General features: G+C 44.6%; 1 protein-coding gene across 5 annotated transcripts in view; it reads right to left on the bottom strand.

Moving 5' to 3' along the window:
* Positions 1-1779: 1779 nt before the first annotated feature.
* RGL1 (ral guanine nucleotide dissociation stimulator like 1) overlaps positions 1780-18034 on the bottom strand; it is a 277865-nt gene continuing 261610 nt past the window's right edge. For all 5 annotated transcript variants that reach the window (XM_070768555.1, XM_070768554.1, XM_070768557.1 and 2 more), the window contains 4 exons: positions 16285-16471; positions 12257-12511; positions 7112-7226; positions 1780-4231 (listed from right to left, as the gene is read on the bottom strand). In XM_070768555.1, coding sequence (XP_070624656.1) covers positions 4044-4231; positions 7112-7226; positions 12257-12511; positions 16285-16471 — 745 coding nt within the window. In that variant the 3' untranslated portion in view covers positions 1780-4043. The remainder of the gene's footprint in view (positions 4232-7111; positions 7227-12256; positions 12512-16284; positions 16472-18034) is intronic.

Raw genomic sequence — 18034 nt, 5'->3', positions numbered from 1 at the left:
CTTCCACACAGTTTTCTAGGCAGAGACACTGAGAAACCACACCAAATGGTGGTTTTCTAATTCAGAGTCTAATTAAATTTGCCTGGCTTCTATTTGATTTCACAGTTTATATGTCAACATTTTAAATTTCCTAGATTAAAATAAAAAAGATTTGACATACAACTACATCTGTAAAGGAGCTCCTAGTTTAGTCAGAGTAGGGACCACATTAGAAGCATGAAAATTGGTGGTGACCACATGTTAAAAATAAATTCTGTAAGGCTAATTCTAAACAAAATTAAATTACTCTTGTATTAATATTTTTTCTTCCTCTGAGCACCTCTTTCTTTAACCCTTCTTGGCTCTGTGCAGCCCCCATCTCAAGTCCTCGCTGCCATCTCCTCCAAACACTTTTTGGTGACTGTGGATAATGAACAAAGCCGTGTACCCTAGTGAAAAGACAGCACTCCTTTGGGCAGAGATGGAAATGCTCATCTACTCCAAGTGTCCTCCTCCATCTTCCTACCTCCCCTGCACTTAGACTGGGGCCATTGACTGGCCAATGGACTGTGAATGGAAGTGACATGGTCCCTTTGAAGTAAGGCAGTCAGGAACGGCTGTGAGTTCTCTCCACCATCGCTGTGATTTTGAAGGAAAAAAATTTGACCATGGAACTAAGTTGCAAGATGGAAGCTGCCTGGATCCTGGAGCCACTAAGCAGAGTTGCCCGATTTGCAATACCTATGACATGTTGAAAACTAAACTACCCTAAGTTACTGAGATTTCATACTTTGTTACTTTAGCCTCGCCTAGCCATCCCTTCCAGAAGTTATTTCATTTTAACAGAGATCCTAGGGGAAACAGCCATGCACAACACAATGGAAATAACTTCTCAGAGTGGAACTGTGGGTACAGGTGGTAATTGGGGCCATTGCAACAGCTCTACAGAAAAAGAGGGTTGGCACTGGGGAAACTTCTCCAGACCACTGAAATCAGGACGTGAAGCAAGACTGCATACTTCCTAATGATTCTGTGCCGCACAGCAAATTTGAAAAGACTCCAAAGAAGGAAATTTTAAGACATTATTCCTTCAGGCAAAATGTCACCAAGCTGCTTCTGGAGGGAGACAAAACAAGGGAACCATTTTCTCAGATAATCTTGACAATAGAGTCACCTAGTGCCAGAAACAGCCCCCCTTTTCCTGCCCATATTATCAATTATTATAACTCCTACTTGACTTTCTCCTATATCCCACAGGGCCCCAGAAAACTCGATAATCTGGATCTATTTAGGAATCCCTTTCTTGGGGAATGATATGATGGAATGCCGATGAGCATTTATTGAATGAAGCTTGCCTAGGTCTGACTGAATTTTGGGAAGACCTTCCTTCTTCCCTCCACAGAGGCCCTCCCGGCTTCTGGAGCACCAAGGATGGTTTCAAGAACTGTGCCGACGGTAGCAACTGAAGACTCAGGAAAGGCTGCTGGAAAGAAGGCAAAGTCCTACCTTGGACCCTAAGTTTGATTTTATACAGGGTCCCCAGCCAAACTACCCCTAAGGATGCCCTCCAGCAAGCCATCACATCTGACAGCGATTTCCTAAGATGTCATTCTTGCCTCTGAATGCAAATGATGCTTGACAATGGTGAGGACCCCTCCTAACTGGGCCACTGGCTTTCCCTCTGCTCCCTCGAGCTGGACCAGAGTGGGTTCCCAAAATGCTTACTGACACATCTGAAACCCAGATCCACCAGGTTAACACTCCAGATACAATCCCTTTGAGTCCAGCAGCACATGCCAACCAAGTCCCAAATCAGTTTATTAACCAAAAGGTAAACAGATGATGGAGAGGCAGAAAGACAAGCATGTCAGCAGCTAAAAGCATTACCCGGCAGTCCACCAGGAAACAGATTTAAGACATTTAAAGTGGCATTAAATAAATGAAGCTATGTTTTATCTACTTGTAACTTCCATTGTCTTTTATAAAAGGAATATATATATATATTACATTGCAGTATATAAATCTAGACTCTACATATACAGTATAAATACACAAGGCGAGCACATGGGCATAACTTGTAAGTCTTGGTAGCTGCACTCTAAACCAGGCTGACCATCCTACATTTTTTTTTTTTTGACCTTCAAGCCAAGAAATTCAGGCTGAGGATACATTTCCCTCAGTCTCCATGATGTCTAGCACCCTGGCCATCCCTCCTCCAAGCACAGAAGCACAAGTCAGACATGCCTTGCAAATAGAAAAAAAAAAAAAAAATAGCCTTTCAACTAGTTGAAACCAGTCAGTCTTTACAATGTACAGTCTGACCTAGGAAGACCTACAGGAAATCTGAGGCCTTCCTGGCTCATTCTCATTCTTTGGTCCAAGGGCACAAATCTCTAGATTTTCCCTGGTGTTTCTTGAAGAGTTCATATGACTATTTACAGAACATGAGTCACACATAACCTTTGGGAGCTGTCTTTCTTTACAGGACAGGGGGGTGGGGAGTGGGGGTGGCGTTGGGGAGTGTGGGGGGGTGGTGAAAAAAGAAAGAAAAAGCTCTACATTACAATCTGCACTTCTTATTTGGGTTTGTTCTTTATTTTTGGAATAAAAACTGGTATTTTGAGAATTTTTTTTTCTTAAAAAGGACAACATTCTGAAAGTGCTTCTTATACATGTCAACATCCCACATATTATGGCTTTATAGCTCAAACCCCAGCACAGCTCAGATTTGGAAGGGAGAGGACGATGGAGATACTGGAGACAAAAGTGTCACGAACACTGACACTGGGATACAGTGTGGGAACCTGGAAGGGCAAGTTACTGACTCCATCTGGAAGAATGTGTGTACCTCGCTAGAAATGGTCTGGATAGTACGCAAAGCCCCATCTCTGTCCCCATGACTAGGCACAGGAAGGTTGTAGAAGTTAGTAAAAACAGGACACTACTCTCAGCTGGGAACATCTGCAGGGGGCTATTCACAGAACGACGGCTGTTGAGAAATCTTTCACAGGTCTCAAAATGATCAGACATAGTCAACCGCAGTAGGAATTTCTACACCTGAGGAACAAATTGCACGTTAATACATAGAGGTACTACGATCCAGATGGCAGGACACTGCAGACGCATAGTTTCACATGCAGAAGGCAATCAGAAAGAAACAGTGAAGCAGTGGCATTCTGAGACAGATCAGAATCCAAGTGAGTCAGCATCATTCTGAGCTTTCTTTTCTGGCTGATACGTTACCAAAGAACATGGCTACGTGTGCAAGAAATGCTTGTGATATGTTCTTTAGGGGGTGGGAGACACACGATGCCGTTACCAGAAATCAAAATGGGCTTGCACTGCCTCCAGAGGCGTCATGACGGCTGGGTCAGTGGCTCAGAGGGGCCTCCGAAGCTGCTCCTCGCCCTCCCTGGGGTAGCCGATGCATTGGCCAGTGCAAGCAGAGGTCAAAGCCACTGGCTCATCCAAACCCTGTCTGACGTGGCCTTTCATTCAGCCTGTGGCAGTTCCCACCTCTGCAGTGGTTCTTTTCTGGTGGCACTTGATTGAGAAAGTAATCCTCTCCCTTTATAAAAACAGTTTGGACTTCTTATAATACTGGCACAAAGGACACTGTAATCCTCGGGTTGATTCCATTTACTTGGGAGGTGTGAGACGAGGTGCTCAGTTCCTTGTTTCCCTGTAAAAAGTGACCTCGACTTCCCAGGCCATTGTGCAAATTTGTTTTCCCGTAGTCCAGAATATCCCATAAGTCCCTCATATTTATATATATACACACACATACCACATATGTGTACATACATATAGATTTATAAATGCAGATAATTTTGCATTTCAATCTCAGGTCAAAGAGAATCAGTGAATCCGTCATCCTTTCTGTGTCAAGCTCATCTCCGATTTCCCCACGATGCCCATCGTAGTGCCCTGCACACCAGAGGTGCTCAACAAACCTCAGTCCACTTCACCAACGACCCTCTAACACTGAGTGGTAGCTGTGATCACGATGGCCTATTCTCAGCCCCACCCTGCCCTTGGCAAGCGAGGAGCCTGGGTCTCTGCCTTCAGAGGGTGATTTTGCTGTGTCTGTTGCTCCAGCAGCCCCGTTTAGCTGTCCTGGGCAACGTCAGGCTGGTCCGGCTACGCAGTTTTACTTGCTCTTCCACAGAGTTCTTTTTGCGTAAGATGAAGTCAAAGTTCACTTGGCTGTTCATGGCATAGAAGACATTTGCCGAGTCTGGGATCACAAGTTCTAAAAAAAAAAAATGAGAGAGATGAGGGAAGAGAAGGTGGTCAGCTTGTGCAGGTCAGCCCAGTGCTGACCATGGCAGATGGAAATTTTGCCCAGATTCATGGCTGGAATTATAGCCATTTGTTCCTGGAATGTGAGCAGAGCTGGATAATGACCATCATTCAGTCACACCAAATTGGTTCCAACCATTTCCCAATCCCAATTTAAAACATTTAAGTGTGAATTCAATCTTGGAAATTCAAGCTGTGAACAAAATGCTCAAATGTGGGATGTTTTAGCTGGAGGGACGTAGAATAGGAAACGGAAGCCTGGAGGAGTTAAGAGACATTCCTGTGTGCACAGCTAGTCAATGGCAGGACTAGCAGCAGAGCCCGGGGTTTCCAGCCTTCCGTGGTTCATTTTCTACCCAATATGAAATTTTTCTCAGAGACTAAGTGAATCCGATGACATGGAGAAAAAGGCAGAAAATCTACAGCACTTTCCAGAAATCTTTACTTGGGTCTTCAGAACATTTTTAAATTAATCCCAAACCAAGTCAGTATTTTATACCATTTGACAGCTTGCTTCATTAAGGGCTTGCATTTTAATGTTAAAGGGAAACCAGACAAGATAGGCTATATCTGTTAAAACTTAAACAACTGTCTATTTCAATGAGTCCCAACTAGATAACTGTAATTTCTGAACAAGGACTGTTTCAAGTATAATATGAAGTTATCGAGCAAAGTGATTTAAATTCATCTTTACTTTAAAAAGAAGGTATACACTCTTTAGCACTCAGGGGTAAGGGATATCTTTAAAAATCAAGAGGGAATTAAAGAGGTAAAGTGTGCAAAACCAGCTTTGTAGCAGTGGAGTAAGGGAGGCAGCCAGGCGAGGTCTGTGATTGCAGAACTGGAGTAAGTCAAACTAACGTTAACGTCAAACACGGAGATTCCACCGCTAAGACTGATGCGATCAGGTTCCAAGGGACTCTGCTACATTTTGCACAAGTGTTCCATAAAGGATAATTCCCTGAAAGTGTCCCCAGTCTCTTGCCCACGTATTCCTGAGGTCAGTAACAACTTACCTCACAGCTATATATATATATATCTGTACTGTATCTCTTTCGGGTACATTATTTCCTGTCACCATCTCCCCATGATGCATGAGGGGCCAGTAGGGTACTGTCTCCATTTAACTAATTACAGACCAAGGCCCAGAGAGGTCAGGCCGCCCACCCGCCACCACCCAGTGCTGAATGCAGCCAGGCCCCAGCTGTGCTTCGGGACTCCTGGATCTTCAGACCCACCAGGTCTCACCTTGCATTGGCTTGGGGGCGATGTGGGTGGTAAAACCCAAGAGACCACTTTGTAGGCTTAGGTTTTTAACAGTAACTACACTAAAAGATATAACTGAGAAAGGTTTGCCCTACAACCTTGGGCTCAGCTGGATAAATGAGAAAACTTCCAAGAGACAGTGGGAAAACAGTTTTTTCTGAGGCTGTGGCTTTTCATTGCTTGGAAAAGGTTATTATTCGAATTTGGCCCACTCTTGTCTGGGCCCGAGATGACAGCCCTGGGTGATTTTTTGGGTAAATGGGGTACGAGTAGCTGCTCCCTTTGCGAATCCCCACCTTGTGAAGTTTCTTTCTTTTCCTTTACAGGGGGAATGCTTGTTGGGGAACAGTCCCACAACGAGACACCTGCGTTGGTCAGTGTGTTGGGTCAGTCAGCAAACAGGGTTGGCCTCAGTCAACATACTGGCTGTTCCTTCTGCACTTGGAAAGCAGACTTATTCTGGTCGAGTCACTTTCTCGGATGTGCCGTGGCATAGACAAGTCACCTACCAGCTTGCCTCCTCCTCTCAACAAAGAAAGAAAGAAAGAAAGTGAAGTCGCTCAGTCGTGTCCGACTCTTTGCGACCCCGTGGACTGTAGCCTACCAGGCTCCTCTGTCCATGGGATTTTCCAGGCAAGAGTACTGGAGTGGGTTGCCGTTTCCTTCTCCAGGGGATCTTCCTGACCCAGGGATCGAACCCAGGGCTCTCACACTGTAGGCAGACACTTTACCGTCTGAGCCACCAGGGAAGCCCTCTCAACAAAGACAACCCCAATGCAAATTAACAAACTGATACATTCAGGGGGATTATCTGCCCAGAGTTTCCATGAAGGAGATTTCTTTAATTAATGGATTCTTCGGCAAACTGCTGCATTTCATATTCACGGGTTCTTTGCTTCAATAAGCGTTAGGTCAAGAACCTTCTACACTCCTGGCATCAGAAGCTTTTGCTACTTGAAGATCAAGTGAGTAAAGAGCAACTGAAGGCTGAATTCTCATAAATGGTTAACTGAAACAATGAGAAGTCATTGCAGCAACTGCTACATTTCAGGTTCACATACAACCTGGACACGCATTATTGGGTAACGGAGGTAGATGGCCACTGGCAAAGACCAGACAGGCTCCACCTACCCCCACCCCACACAGGGAGGGAAGTCTTCCTACAAGAATGCTTGACAAGAAATTTACAGAGAATGGGCGGGAGGCATGCTTAGCAAAACTGCAGAAAAAACAAGGTTTGTTTGGGGGCTGGCCTGAGAGAATTAACAAGTGAGGTGACGGCATGGTTCCCCACACAACTCCACTCTTGCGCAATTCAAAACCCCCACTTGGAAAAGAGAGGATATAGGTATACATATAGCTGATCACTTTGCTGTAGAGCAGAAACTAGCACATCATTGTAAAGCAACTCTACTCCAATGACAATTAACAAAAAATTAATTATATAAGTAAGTAAATAAAAATACCCACCCCCCCCAACTTGGTTCCATTTAAAACAGGCACTGTACCCACGTAGAGTCGTCTCACACGGGGGCGACCTGGTTTGAAGAGGACACGTGCCTACCTTTGTCCTCCGAGATGACCTGCACTAGCTCGTACTCCTCGGCCGGGTCCGAGTCCAGATTGTGCTTCAACATCGCCCTCTGGATCACGGCAGGAGTTTTATCCTGGCTCGTCAACTGGAAAGCCAAATGAAAGGGTGTGTAAAGCATTTAACTCTGTGTTTCCTGGAAGAGTTTTCCTGACCTGCTTCTTCTTGCTGTCTTGTGCCTTCCCAGGAGAAACAGCCCAGCGAAATGAGCAAAGGCCACGAGCCAGCCCTCCTGGATTCCAGTCCCGGCTCTACCCTCAGAAGACAGGTCATCAACTCTTTCCATCAGCTCCTCTCGCAGAGCCACAGTGTCTTCCCCCACTCAAACAGGAGAGACAGCCCGGGGTGCCTTGCCACTTCCAGTGGAGGTTCCAATGGAAGAATGTGTATGAGGGGATTGTGGGGAATGCACAGCGTTTTCAGTCCTGTGCCAAGCTTACCCTCACCTGTGGAGCACCGGGGACAACCTGTGGGTTAGAAATGGCCACGGTTCCACACACTGACCGTTGCAAAAAGCACAAGTGACCCCACAACCCGGGGAGCCCACCTCTAGATATTTACCGGCGGAATGAGTGTGTCCTCAAAAGGCCTTCTGTACAAACTGTCACAGCAGATTTGGTCATGACAGCCCCAAACTGAAAACATCTTGCATCTCCATCGACAGGAGAACAGGGGAGGATAAAGATAGTGCTGTGTGTTCATGACAGAGCATGACGTAAGCGCTAAAGGGAACTGAAACACGCAACGTGATGAATCCCACAAAGCACACGCTACAACGTGATGAATCCCACACCCATCACGGACAGCCGGAGGAAGGAGACACGGAAGACAACATGCCACGGGAGGCTGTTCGCACCAAACAGGCCAAGCTAACCTGTGGGGTCAGAAGGCTAACTTTAGCTAAACTCATATTCAGCTAAGCTTAAAGTAGGATTGGAGGGGCATAAGGGAATTCGGGAATGAAGAAGGGATGAGTGGATGAAAAATGTTAGAGAGAAATAGCTTGCAGTGGTGGTTACATATATATATATAACCATATATATATATAACCATATATATACATTATATAGTGGTTACACAGATAAACACATATATATGACAGCTACATATATATAGGTATATGGTGGTTACATACATATATATATAAACATATATATACACACACATATGGTAGTTAAATAAATATATATATATTATACTTATAAAAATCCAAAGACTAGAACACTTCAGATCTATGTAATTGTATGTAAACTTTGCTTCAATTAAAAATTAGCTTCTGAGTGTTTACAAACAATAAATCTAACATTTTTCCAAAGTACAAGTAAAAGCTCCTTTCAGCCCAAGTCTCCCCTTCATCTCTGCCCATCAGTCAGCTGTTTCCAGGGTGCTCAGAGAAACAGGAGAAGGGAGAGCTGACTTTCGTATTATTCCTTGGCTGATTTCTTTACATTTGAAAGAAAGCAAGAGAAAACACAGATTTTTCTTACTTAGAAATAAAAGCTGCTCTCCCCAGGAGGCACGAGGAGAGAGAGCCAAAAAGAGAAGAAGTCTGATTTACTCCAAGAAACTGTCATTGTGAGGCCGAGGATGTTGGGCCCATGGGCCCCTCTCTGGTCTGGAGAAGCAGCTGTATTTGTGATACAATAAATAACGGGCATTACAATGGGGTCCCTGTAAGTGACCCTGCTCAAGTGTGTATCACCAAAACATCTGGCACATCCTTATTAAAGAATCTGCCTGCAATGCAGGAGCCCCTGGTTCAATCCCTGGGCCTGGAGGAAGCCCTGGAGAAGGGAATGGCGACCTGCTCCAGTATTCTTGCCTAGAGAATTCCATGGACAGAGGAGCCTGGTGGGCTACAGTCCATGGGGTCTCAAAGCATCAAACATGACTGAGCAACTAACACTTTTATTTTTCACTTTCATGGTTAATGTTAGGTTCAGCTGTCAACTTTGAACCTACTTAAAGAGAAAGCCAGGCTACCCTTTATTTTCTTTATCTTAAACCTCCTCAGGTGTGTCCATACAGATGGGATGGCCAAAGGCTTTCCTTGAGGGTTTGTTACTTTGTACCATAAAAGCTACAGGAGAACAGATCATCACAGATAGCATTGAGTTCAGCCCTATGCTGATATACTAAACCAGCACTGTCCCGTAGATACATACTATACGAGCCTCATTTGTAATTTTAAATATCTAGTGGCTACAGTTGAATTTTTTTCAAAAGGGGAATTAATTTTAATATTTTATTTAACCCAACATACCCAAAATATTATATCAGCATATAATCAATACGAAATTGTTAATAAGATATTTTACATCCTCATTCCTTTTTTTTGTACCAAGTCTTCAAAATCTGGGTGCATTTCACACTCGTAGCATATCTCAATTTGGCCTCTGCCCATTTCAAACCCTCACCTGCCAAACATGGCTGGTGGTTACAATACTGAACGGTGCCTGGATGTCTCCTTCGCACACCTTATATAGGAACTCAAAACACTCCCTGTGCCCTTCCCTGAGGTTAGTTTTCTAATGCCCCAAGCCAGGCCTGTTTTTGAAAGATCAGACCCCTTGCAGGATGCAGTATATCTGATTTCTCTGGCTCAACAGGGTGTTTTAGAGACTCATCCACGTTGACTGTGTCCAGGTGTTCAGTTCTCAGCTCCTTTCAGTGCCGAGACACTGTGGTTACACAGCTGGCACTCACTTCCCTGGACGCATGTGAGAGAAGCCATGTGAATAAACTACCCTGAAAATACAACAGTAACGCCGATGACCTTGGCTGCCTGGAGGCTCCCCTTCCGCCCCCACACTCCTTTATCAGCCCCTCTGTCACCACCACGCGGGTTCCATCTCAGCCTTCCCTCCTCCCCTGCAAGACCACGTCCACCCCGTGGGGCTGGACGACCCCTTGTGTTCGACCCAGCACCGGCCTTGCACCAACCTGTGTTTCTGACCATGTACCAGGAAGGCCACGCCATCTGGATGTCCTGCAGTGACCTCCAGTGTAAGTGCTCCCAGACCTCCTCCTCCAGCAGTTATATGGCACTTGACGGGACCACCACCATCCAGCTACCTTAATCCTTCCTCTTCCACTCCCCCACAAAAGGAACCAAAAAGTTGATAACTTAATGGATAGATCCTAAAATTCTAACTTAGAAAAACTTTCAAAAATCTGTATCATCTCCAGCCACATGACCATCATTCAAACCCTTATCACCTTCTACATGGAATATGATAGCAGCTTCTAATTTGCTCCCTCATCTCTAATCTGCCTGCCTGTGTTCCAGCACGAGGTCTCCACAATGCCAGTTACTTCTCTAAAGAGCAAATCTGACTGCTACATAAAAGCCTTCAATAAGACTCGACTGCCTGCAGGATTAACGCAAATGCCTTCGTGGGGCCCGCAGGCCCTGGGAAAATCTGATCGCACCTCTATTAGAATATTCAATATGTTTTGAAAAATGCTTTACAATCTCCTTTTTGATTATAAATTCCTCAAAGACAGAAATGTATCATTCGTCTCCCTACTCCCAAAGCCTGGTCCCGTGACAGGTACTCAACTAATGGTCATGAAACATTTTGTTGATTCAGTGAATGCTTTAGTAAGGCTTTTCTTTACATGTTCACAGACAGTGCCTCCAGACCATTTACGTCATATTCAGAGCTGAGCTTGTAAGTAGTCAGTGTGTCCTCAAAGAAGGCAAGTGATGAGGCTGGGGAGAGACACAGGAGTCGGTGTGATTGATTCTACTACAGGGAGTCGGTGTGATTCTACTACAGGGAGTCGGTGTGATCCTACGACAGGGAGTCGGTGTGATTCTACTACAGGGAGTCTGCTTTTCTTTCATTTGAATGATAGTATTGTATCAGTTTCAGGAGTAGAGAGTCTGCTTGTCAATACATGATGCCCTTTAAGATAAGGAGTCTGCTCTCGTAATAAACACACCAGACCTTACATACCCAAGGTTAATACCAGGAGAGACATGGTTTGTGATCCAAAAAGACCGCCATTATCTAAAACACATTTTAGGGACTTTGCTCAGAAACACACACTTTTTACAAGAAGCTCAAAAAGGCCAGTCTCACTTTTTTGTAAGCATAGTTCCTCGTGGACACAAACAATACGTCCAGCTTGATCATCCGCTTATACTGTATGTGACTCCAAGTGACTAGAGGAGAAAACTGCTACCACCAAGGACCTTGCTGAGGATGCATGGCAATCCAGTTAGACATGTGGACACCTAAGTCCCTGGGAAGACTTCCAACGAGCTGTGCAGCAGTTGCGTCCTCCCTGGGATACATTTAGGTAGTCACCCCAATTGAGAGTTTTGAAGAAGGTGACAATGACTTGGATGAATAAGGCTTAGCAACTTTTAAGACATAAAAAATTGTATCTTATACACACTGCTGATATGCACATTTTTATATAAATGTTATTAGTCTATATAAGCCAAGATGTGGAAGCAACCTGGCCACTGACAGAGGAATGGATAAGGAAGATGTGGTACATATATACAATGTATACATTAAAAAGAATGAAACAATGCCATTTGTAGCAACATCGATGGGCCTAGAGAGTGTCATGCTGAGTGAAGCAAGTCAAACAAAGAGAAATATCATATGATATCCCTTATATGCAGAATCTAAAAAGAAATGATACAAATGATCTTATTTACAAAACAGACTCACAGACTTAGAGAAGGAACTTATGGTTACTAGTGGGGGAGGGTGGGGGAAAGGGATAGTTAGGGAGTTTGGGAGGAACATGTACACACCGCTGTATGTCAAATGGATAACCAACAAGGACCTACTGTACAGCACATAGAACTCTGCTCAGTATTCTGTAACAACCTAAATGGGAAAGGAATTTGAAAAAGAATAGATACATGTGTATGTATAACTGAATCGTCGCTTTGCTGTCCACCTGAAACTGTTACAACATTGTTAACTGGCTATATGCTTCGATATAAAATACAAAGTTTAAAGAACGTGCTATTAGCCTATATCCAGGGAGACTCTGGCATTGATTCAGTGGCACATGTCCATTTGGCACGAATGCACGTGCGCACGCTGACACGGCAGGTGAGTACCCGGGGTGGTGGTCTGAGAGCCTTACCATGATGCTCTTGTACATGTTGCCATTGTTGTCCTCTATGCTGATGCGGATTATGCAGGTGTCTTCGTTCTGCTGGTTGTAAACGGGCGGCAGCACTGTCGAGGTAATGGATGTCACAGAGACAGAGCGCTTGTGGATTTTTGGGTTGTTGTTGCAGGACGGAGGGGAGGAGAGGGGGTTCATCAAGGATGACATCCCTGAGGAAGTTGTGTCCATGGAGTGGATGGAGGAACAGGAGGAGGAGGACTCGGAGAGCTGGAAGAGTAAACACACCCCAAAAGGAAACCAAACTGTTAGAACCTTGGCCAACAGTGCGCTAAGTTGCAAAGCAGAGGTCAATGTCGAGACTAATAAACTTCAGTTATTTGCTCTACGACAGCCCACAGCACACATGCGTCTCATCTCTGATGGAAGCACTCCCATGGCAGAGGCCTGTCAATGATTCAGAAACCAGGGCAGAATCACTCTGCATCTGGGGAACGAAGGAGGTCCTCTCATTTCCTGAGAAGCTTTTAACTGCTCTGAAGGAGGTTAACCAGCAGATGGCAGCAGATACCAGAAACTACAGGCAACATAGACTCCCAAAGGAAGCTGGAAGATAACAGAGCAGGAGGAAAGCCCCATCGCCTGCCTGGAACAAGAAGAATATTTGACCTGCCCACAGAGATCATTTCTACTGTGATTCTGCTTCATCATTGGCTTTCAAAGCAGGAGAGAAATGGCTTGTATTTTTAGATGTTTCTAAGATAAGGACCACAGATTATCCAGCTCTGCATGGAACATTAGCCCTGGAAAGGGCCCTGGAGATCGCCTGGTCCCACTCTCTTTCTGCTGCTGAGGAACCTGAGGCCACAGGTGTTGACAGCACCATTAGGACATGGCTCAAGTTTCCTGGCTCCCACGGCCAGGTTCACGTAGCAAGGGCATAACCGAGGCCCCGTCCACAGTCCATGATAAGGTGGTGAAGGAACACAGTACGCCAGACTCAGGGATGCTCAGCACTGAGGTCTGTGATGAGATTTCGGGTATCTTATCTCAAGAATAAAATTCAGGGCATTATAAATATGAGAGAAATTGATTCAGAGAAACAGAGTGACTTGCCTGAGGGAACACAGCCTACCCTTAACCACATTTGTTTCTAGAACCAACTGTACACATTTTCATGTTGCATATCAAGAATAATTAAGGAATGATATACTAGAGTTAATGTGTTTTTCTGCTTCATGACAGAGTTCTTATATGTGCAACATCAGTTACCAAAGAAAGAGGATGTCCCCAACTCATTAGGTGGTGTTCCCCCCAATAAAAAAAATCACTAATTGAATCATTTAAAATATCAATTCTTATTATAGAAAATTACAAATTATTTCTCAATGAGTTAAGCTAAAGTATACCACATTAATCCAATAAGATAATCTGGAGGTCATTTAAAAAACAGAAAACTTACTAATTTCTTTTACACCAACCTACCCTCCCATGGAAACAAAGTACAGAAATTTAGTTTTCTGATTATCTGGCCTCCAAGTAAAATGAAGTCTACTCTATTTTATTTCCTATGAACTTTTTCCTATTGCATAACGTATATTAAATTCAACTGCATCATTAGTTTAATTAGAGCCAGTCAGCTGATGTGACAACTCTGGTATGCAGAAGTCTAACTGAAGCTCTATCATAATATGGCTTACTTTTTTTCCCTTAGCTTCCCAAGTGAATTACCTTAGTGGCTCAATTCAAGGACTAACTGGTGGTGAATAATTTAACAGCCTGACTTTGCTTGCAGGTGTACCACACAGTAGCGAAGAGGGTCCGTTTTCCAATTACTGGTTCAGTTCTTCCCCCTTCCCTTTCCTCCACGTGAATTTTTTTTCCTTTGTTAGATTTTTCATGATTTTAAAGATATTTATATTCAAGATACAGCCTTGAAGATGCCTGGGTTATATCACCATTAAACAGACCACCTCATGAGCCCAAATTCTTCCTGGGAATCTAAGTAATGTGGAGCAAATGTGAAGCGAATGTTTAGAAATCATAATCAGGGGAACCAAGAAAAAAGGAATGCAAATTACACTTTACAAAAGAGCAACCTCACAGCGTAGCCAAAGGGAAAGGCAGGGTGTGGAGGGCTGCCGGACCTCAGGGTAGGGAGGAGCCACGGAGGTCTCCGGGGCCAGCCCAGCCCTGAGCAGAACTGAGGCCTTTCCCGTTAACACCCTGGGGTTCTGCAGCCCAGCAATTACTTGGCATCCAATTCAATTACTCATTTTTAAACCTAGAGAAATCTGTGACTCTGAGAAAGGTTCAGCCAAAGAATTAAAATTCATGACTTGTGCAAGAAATTATAAAGAGCCAGCGTGTAAGGGAGGAGACAAAAAGAACACGGCAAGGGGGGTGCACAGGACACACGCCGGGCTTCTGCACAGTTTCAAAGGGATGACCAGGACCTGTGGGTACGTCCATGGCACCAACAGATGTCCTTCCTGCACAGGGAGAAACCCCACAGCAATGGGGGCAATAGCTGTCACTGCTGCACAACGTCCATCATCCAAGTCCATCGGAAACGGGGCCTACAAAGCCCGAGAACCTGCCACAAGGTGAGTGATGACGCTTCACCCCAGATTTCTGACAGATTCAGTGCTGAATGTCAAGTCATGAAGAATGATTCCATCCCTGGTTAGGGAGACATGCCTGAGAGAACAGCCAGTCCGTGGGTGTTCGCAGAGCTTTCCTTCAATATTTGGAGCATTAAAGATGTGTCTCCAGGTTTTAAAACAGGAAGGTGAGAAATCCCACTGGGGCAGCATCTGAGTCATCTCAGGCCTAATAAGCCCTTCCTGGATTGACTACTTCAGTGACAAGGTCATCTGAGGGCTTCCAGTTTGCTGCTGGTGCTTGTACCACAGTGTGAAGCAGCGCACACGCCCCCTTACGGAATGGCAAATCTAACCAAAATGAAGAGACTGCGACCAACACTCCACCTCACTGGCCTCAGCAAAAGTTAAGGGGCCAGTAGACACTTACACAGCAAGTCTAGCCAGGCAAGATCCTCTCCCAAAGGGTGCAAGTTCTAGTCACGTCAAAGCTGACATCTCTCATCCAATCTCCTTGATCAACAGACTGAAGCAGGTGTGTATAGGAGATGCACGTGGACTTTTTGTTTTCTTTTCACTGATTTCTACAGCCACAGACATGAAGACTCTCCCTGAGAACTCCTTTATCACCTCTCATCACTCTCCCTTTTGGGGGTCATGGCAGATTGTATCCTTGTTAACCATTCCTCACCCTCCCCTGCTTCCATGCCCTGTGACTCCACACTTCCTCCCACTGGAAGTGGAGTATAGTTCCCCACCTCATTTATTTATGTGGGATTGGGCCACACAACTTTGCTTTGGAAAATAAATTGGTAGATAGAGCCCGTGCAGAGGCTTGTTAGGCACATGCAATGCCCTGTTGCTCATCCAATTTAGCACGCTAAGAGCAGGCCCTAGGTGACTCCAAAAACCAAAAGAGGCAGGTAGAGAAGACCTGGACCAAATCATGACCAAGCCCAAGCCAAACCAACCAACCTGCAAACGCAGGACAGAGAACAAATGGCTGTTGCTTGAGGGCACCGAGTCTGGAGTGGTTTTCTCCGCAGCATTACTATGGGACACGCGTGGCTGAGACCAGGTATGACACCAAGAAACTGACACATCTCTGGCTCTTGACTTTTCGCTCCTTCGAAGACAATTCTCCATCTCCCAAATAAAGGGTAGCTCACGTTACAAGTCACAGTCCTTCAGCTGCCTCTGGATGTGAGTGTGGAATGATGTTTCAAAGGCTCGATGAAGGAACCAACAGCCTTATCACTTCTGGACACTTTCTATAATAAGGGACGAGTCCCTGGACTGAACTCTGCTTATAACACCTGGTTCAAAATATGACTTGCAAAATCCTCTAGCGAGATCAACCAGAAAACAGACATTCCTCATGTGGCAAACGCTAGATCAGATGCCCGCATCGGGAATTATGGAAAAGGGTTAAGGATGTACCTTTTTTTGAGGCTCGTCGGGTGTGTCCATGGGAGTGATGGAGCCTTCCTCCACCTCTGAGTGGTTGGACTCGCAGGATGACACGCTGACGGAGTCCATGCTCTCACCAGAGCTCCCGCTGGTAGCGGACTTGGGCTGCTCTTTGGTGGGGGCGCTACTGGTGACAATGTCCGACCCCAGAAACAGTCTGCAGAAAGCATAATGCCAGGCGTTCAGGCTCGTAAAAATCTGGAACCCACGATTAAGCAAGTACTTTGTGTTAATAAGTCCTTGATGTCTTCTCAGTTTTGTGTGCCCTGTCATTATTAGGAAAAGATTTTTTACCCAGTTTCTAATAGATTGCAGTAAACATCTTGTCCCAATAGGTTATTTCTAACCTCAAAGTAGACACATTGCCTAGCTGGAGGAAGGACCTTATTAATCTGAGGTCTTCCTGGGTCAATGGTTCTCCATTTTTTGAGAGTTCCTGGACCACTTTGGCAGGATCAAAGTACTGTGGCCATACTCCTATCACTTCCCACCATAAAATGAACTCCAAGAGGCTAAAAAAGAAGGCTGGCCCTGTGCTGGACAAGAAACCAAGCAGGAAGATTTCTTCTCCAAGAATCCCGTGAACTACAATAACCTAAACCCCTTCATCATTAAACAACTAGATGAGAAGCATTACAAATTCTTTTCAAAGTTGGGCTTACAAGACAGTAAGGAAAATCCCTGCAGGCTAGAAACAAAAAGGGAACTGAAAACCAGAATATGCAAGCTAACTCTGCAGCTGCTCTGGATGGGGAGTGGAAGGTGCCAACCTTGGCAAACTCAGCACATGGGTTCTGACACATACACAGGGTCCAAAGATGAGGGCTTCTGTTTATGTAAGGTAGAGAGTTAGTACTGACATCCTTTATACAGAGCCAGGATCCTCAATGGGCTATCTATACCCTTAGTAAAAAGATGGGCTTAAAAAAAAAAATCTTCCTATCCAGGAAAATTTATCTGTTGGCCTGAGCTTAGGTAGGAGAAAAATCTCTCCCCTAAATCATATGTGATTTTAGCCAGCACCTCATTCAGATTTGCTACTTAGCTAATCTAAGAACTAGGAACTCTCCAGCCAGTGATCCTTCTGAAGAAACTAGCATTTAAAAAAAAAAAAACCTTTCTGAAGGAATATATCTTCAACTTAGGTTTCAGAGAATTCCCTGATAAAGATGAACTCACAATATACACACAAGAAAATAACCTATCCAAAGAGAGAAGCATAACAAACAGGAAGTCTAGATGATCTTTTTTTTTTGATCTCAAGGCATGTGGGATCCTAGCTCCTTGACCAGGGATCAAACCCACACCCCATGCACTGGAAGGTGAAGTCTTAACCCCTGGATCACCAGGGAAGTCCCAAAACAGCAAGTCTAGACTCCTGAGAACTTTAGATGATAAACTGTCAGAAACAAACTAATCATTCATTCATTCAATCATTTGAGTGTCTACCACGAGTCAAGCTATAAAACAAATACGTTGAAAAACATTAAAAACATATGAGAAGAAGCTGAAACAGTGGTTAAGAGCAAGGCACTGTGACAAAAAGGTAGTGATTTAAATCTAAAAACTCAGTGGAAGGATTAACCAAACACTGAAAAGAAAAACTGCCAACTAGATGACAGGTCTGAAGAAAATCCTCAGAGATCAGCATCAAAATACAAAGACATGAATAACAAAAGCGGTTAAAAGACACAGAGAATGGAAGGAATGCCTGCAATGT

Source organism: Bos indicus, chromosome 16 (assembly GCF_029378745.1).
Source record: "Bos indicus isolate NIAB-ARS_2022 breed Sahiwal x Tharparkar chromosome 16, NIAB-ARS_B.indTharparkar_mat_pri_1.0, whole genome shotgun sequence".
NCBI classification, from domain to species: domain Eukaryota; kingdom Metazoa; phylum Chordata; class Mammalia; order Artiodactyla; family Bovidae; genus Bos; species Bos indicus.
This window is presented reverse-complemented; position numbering and strand designations above follow the sequence as displayed.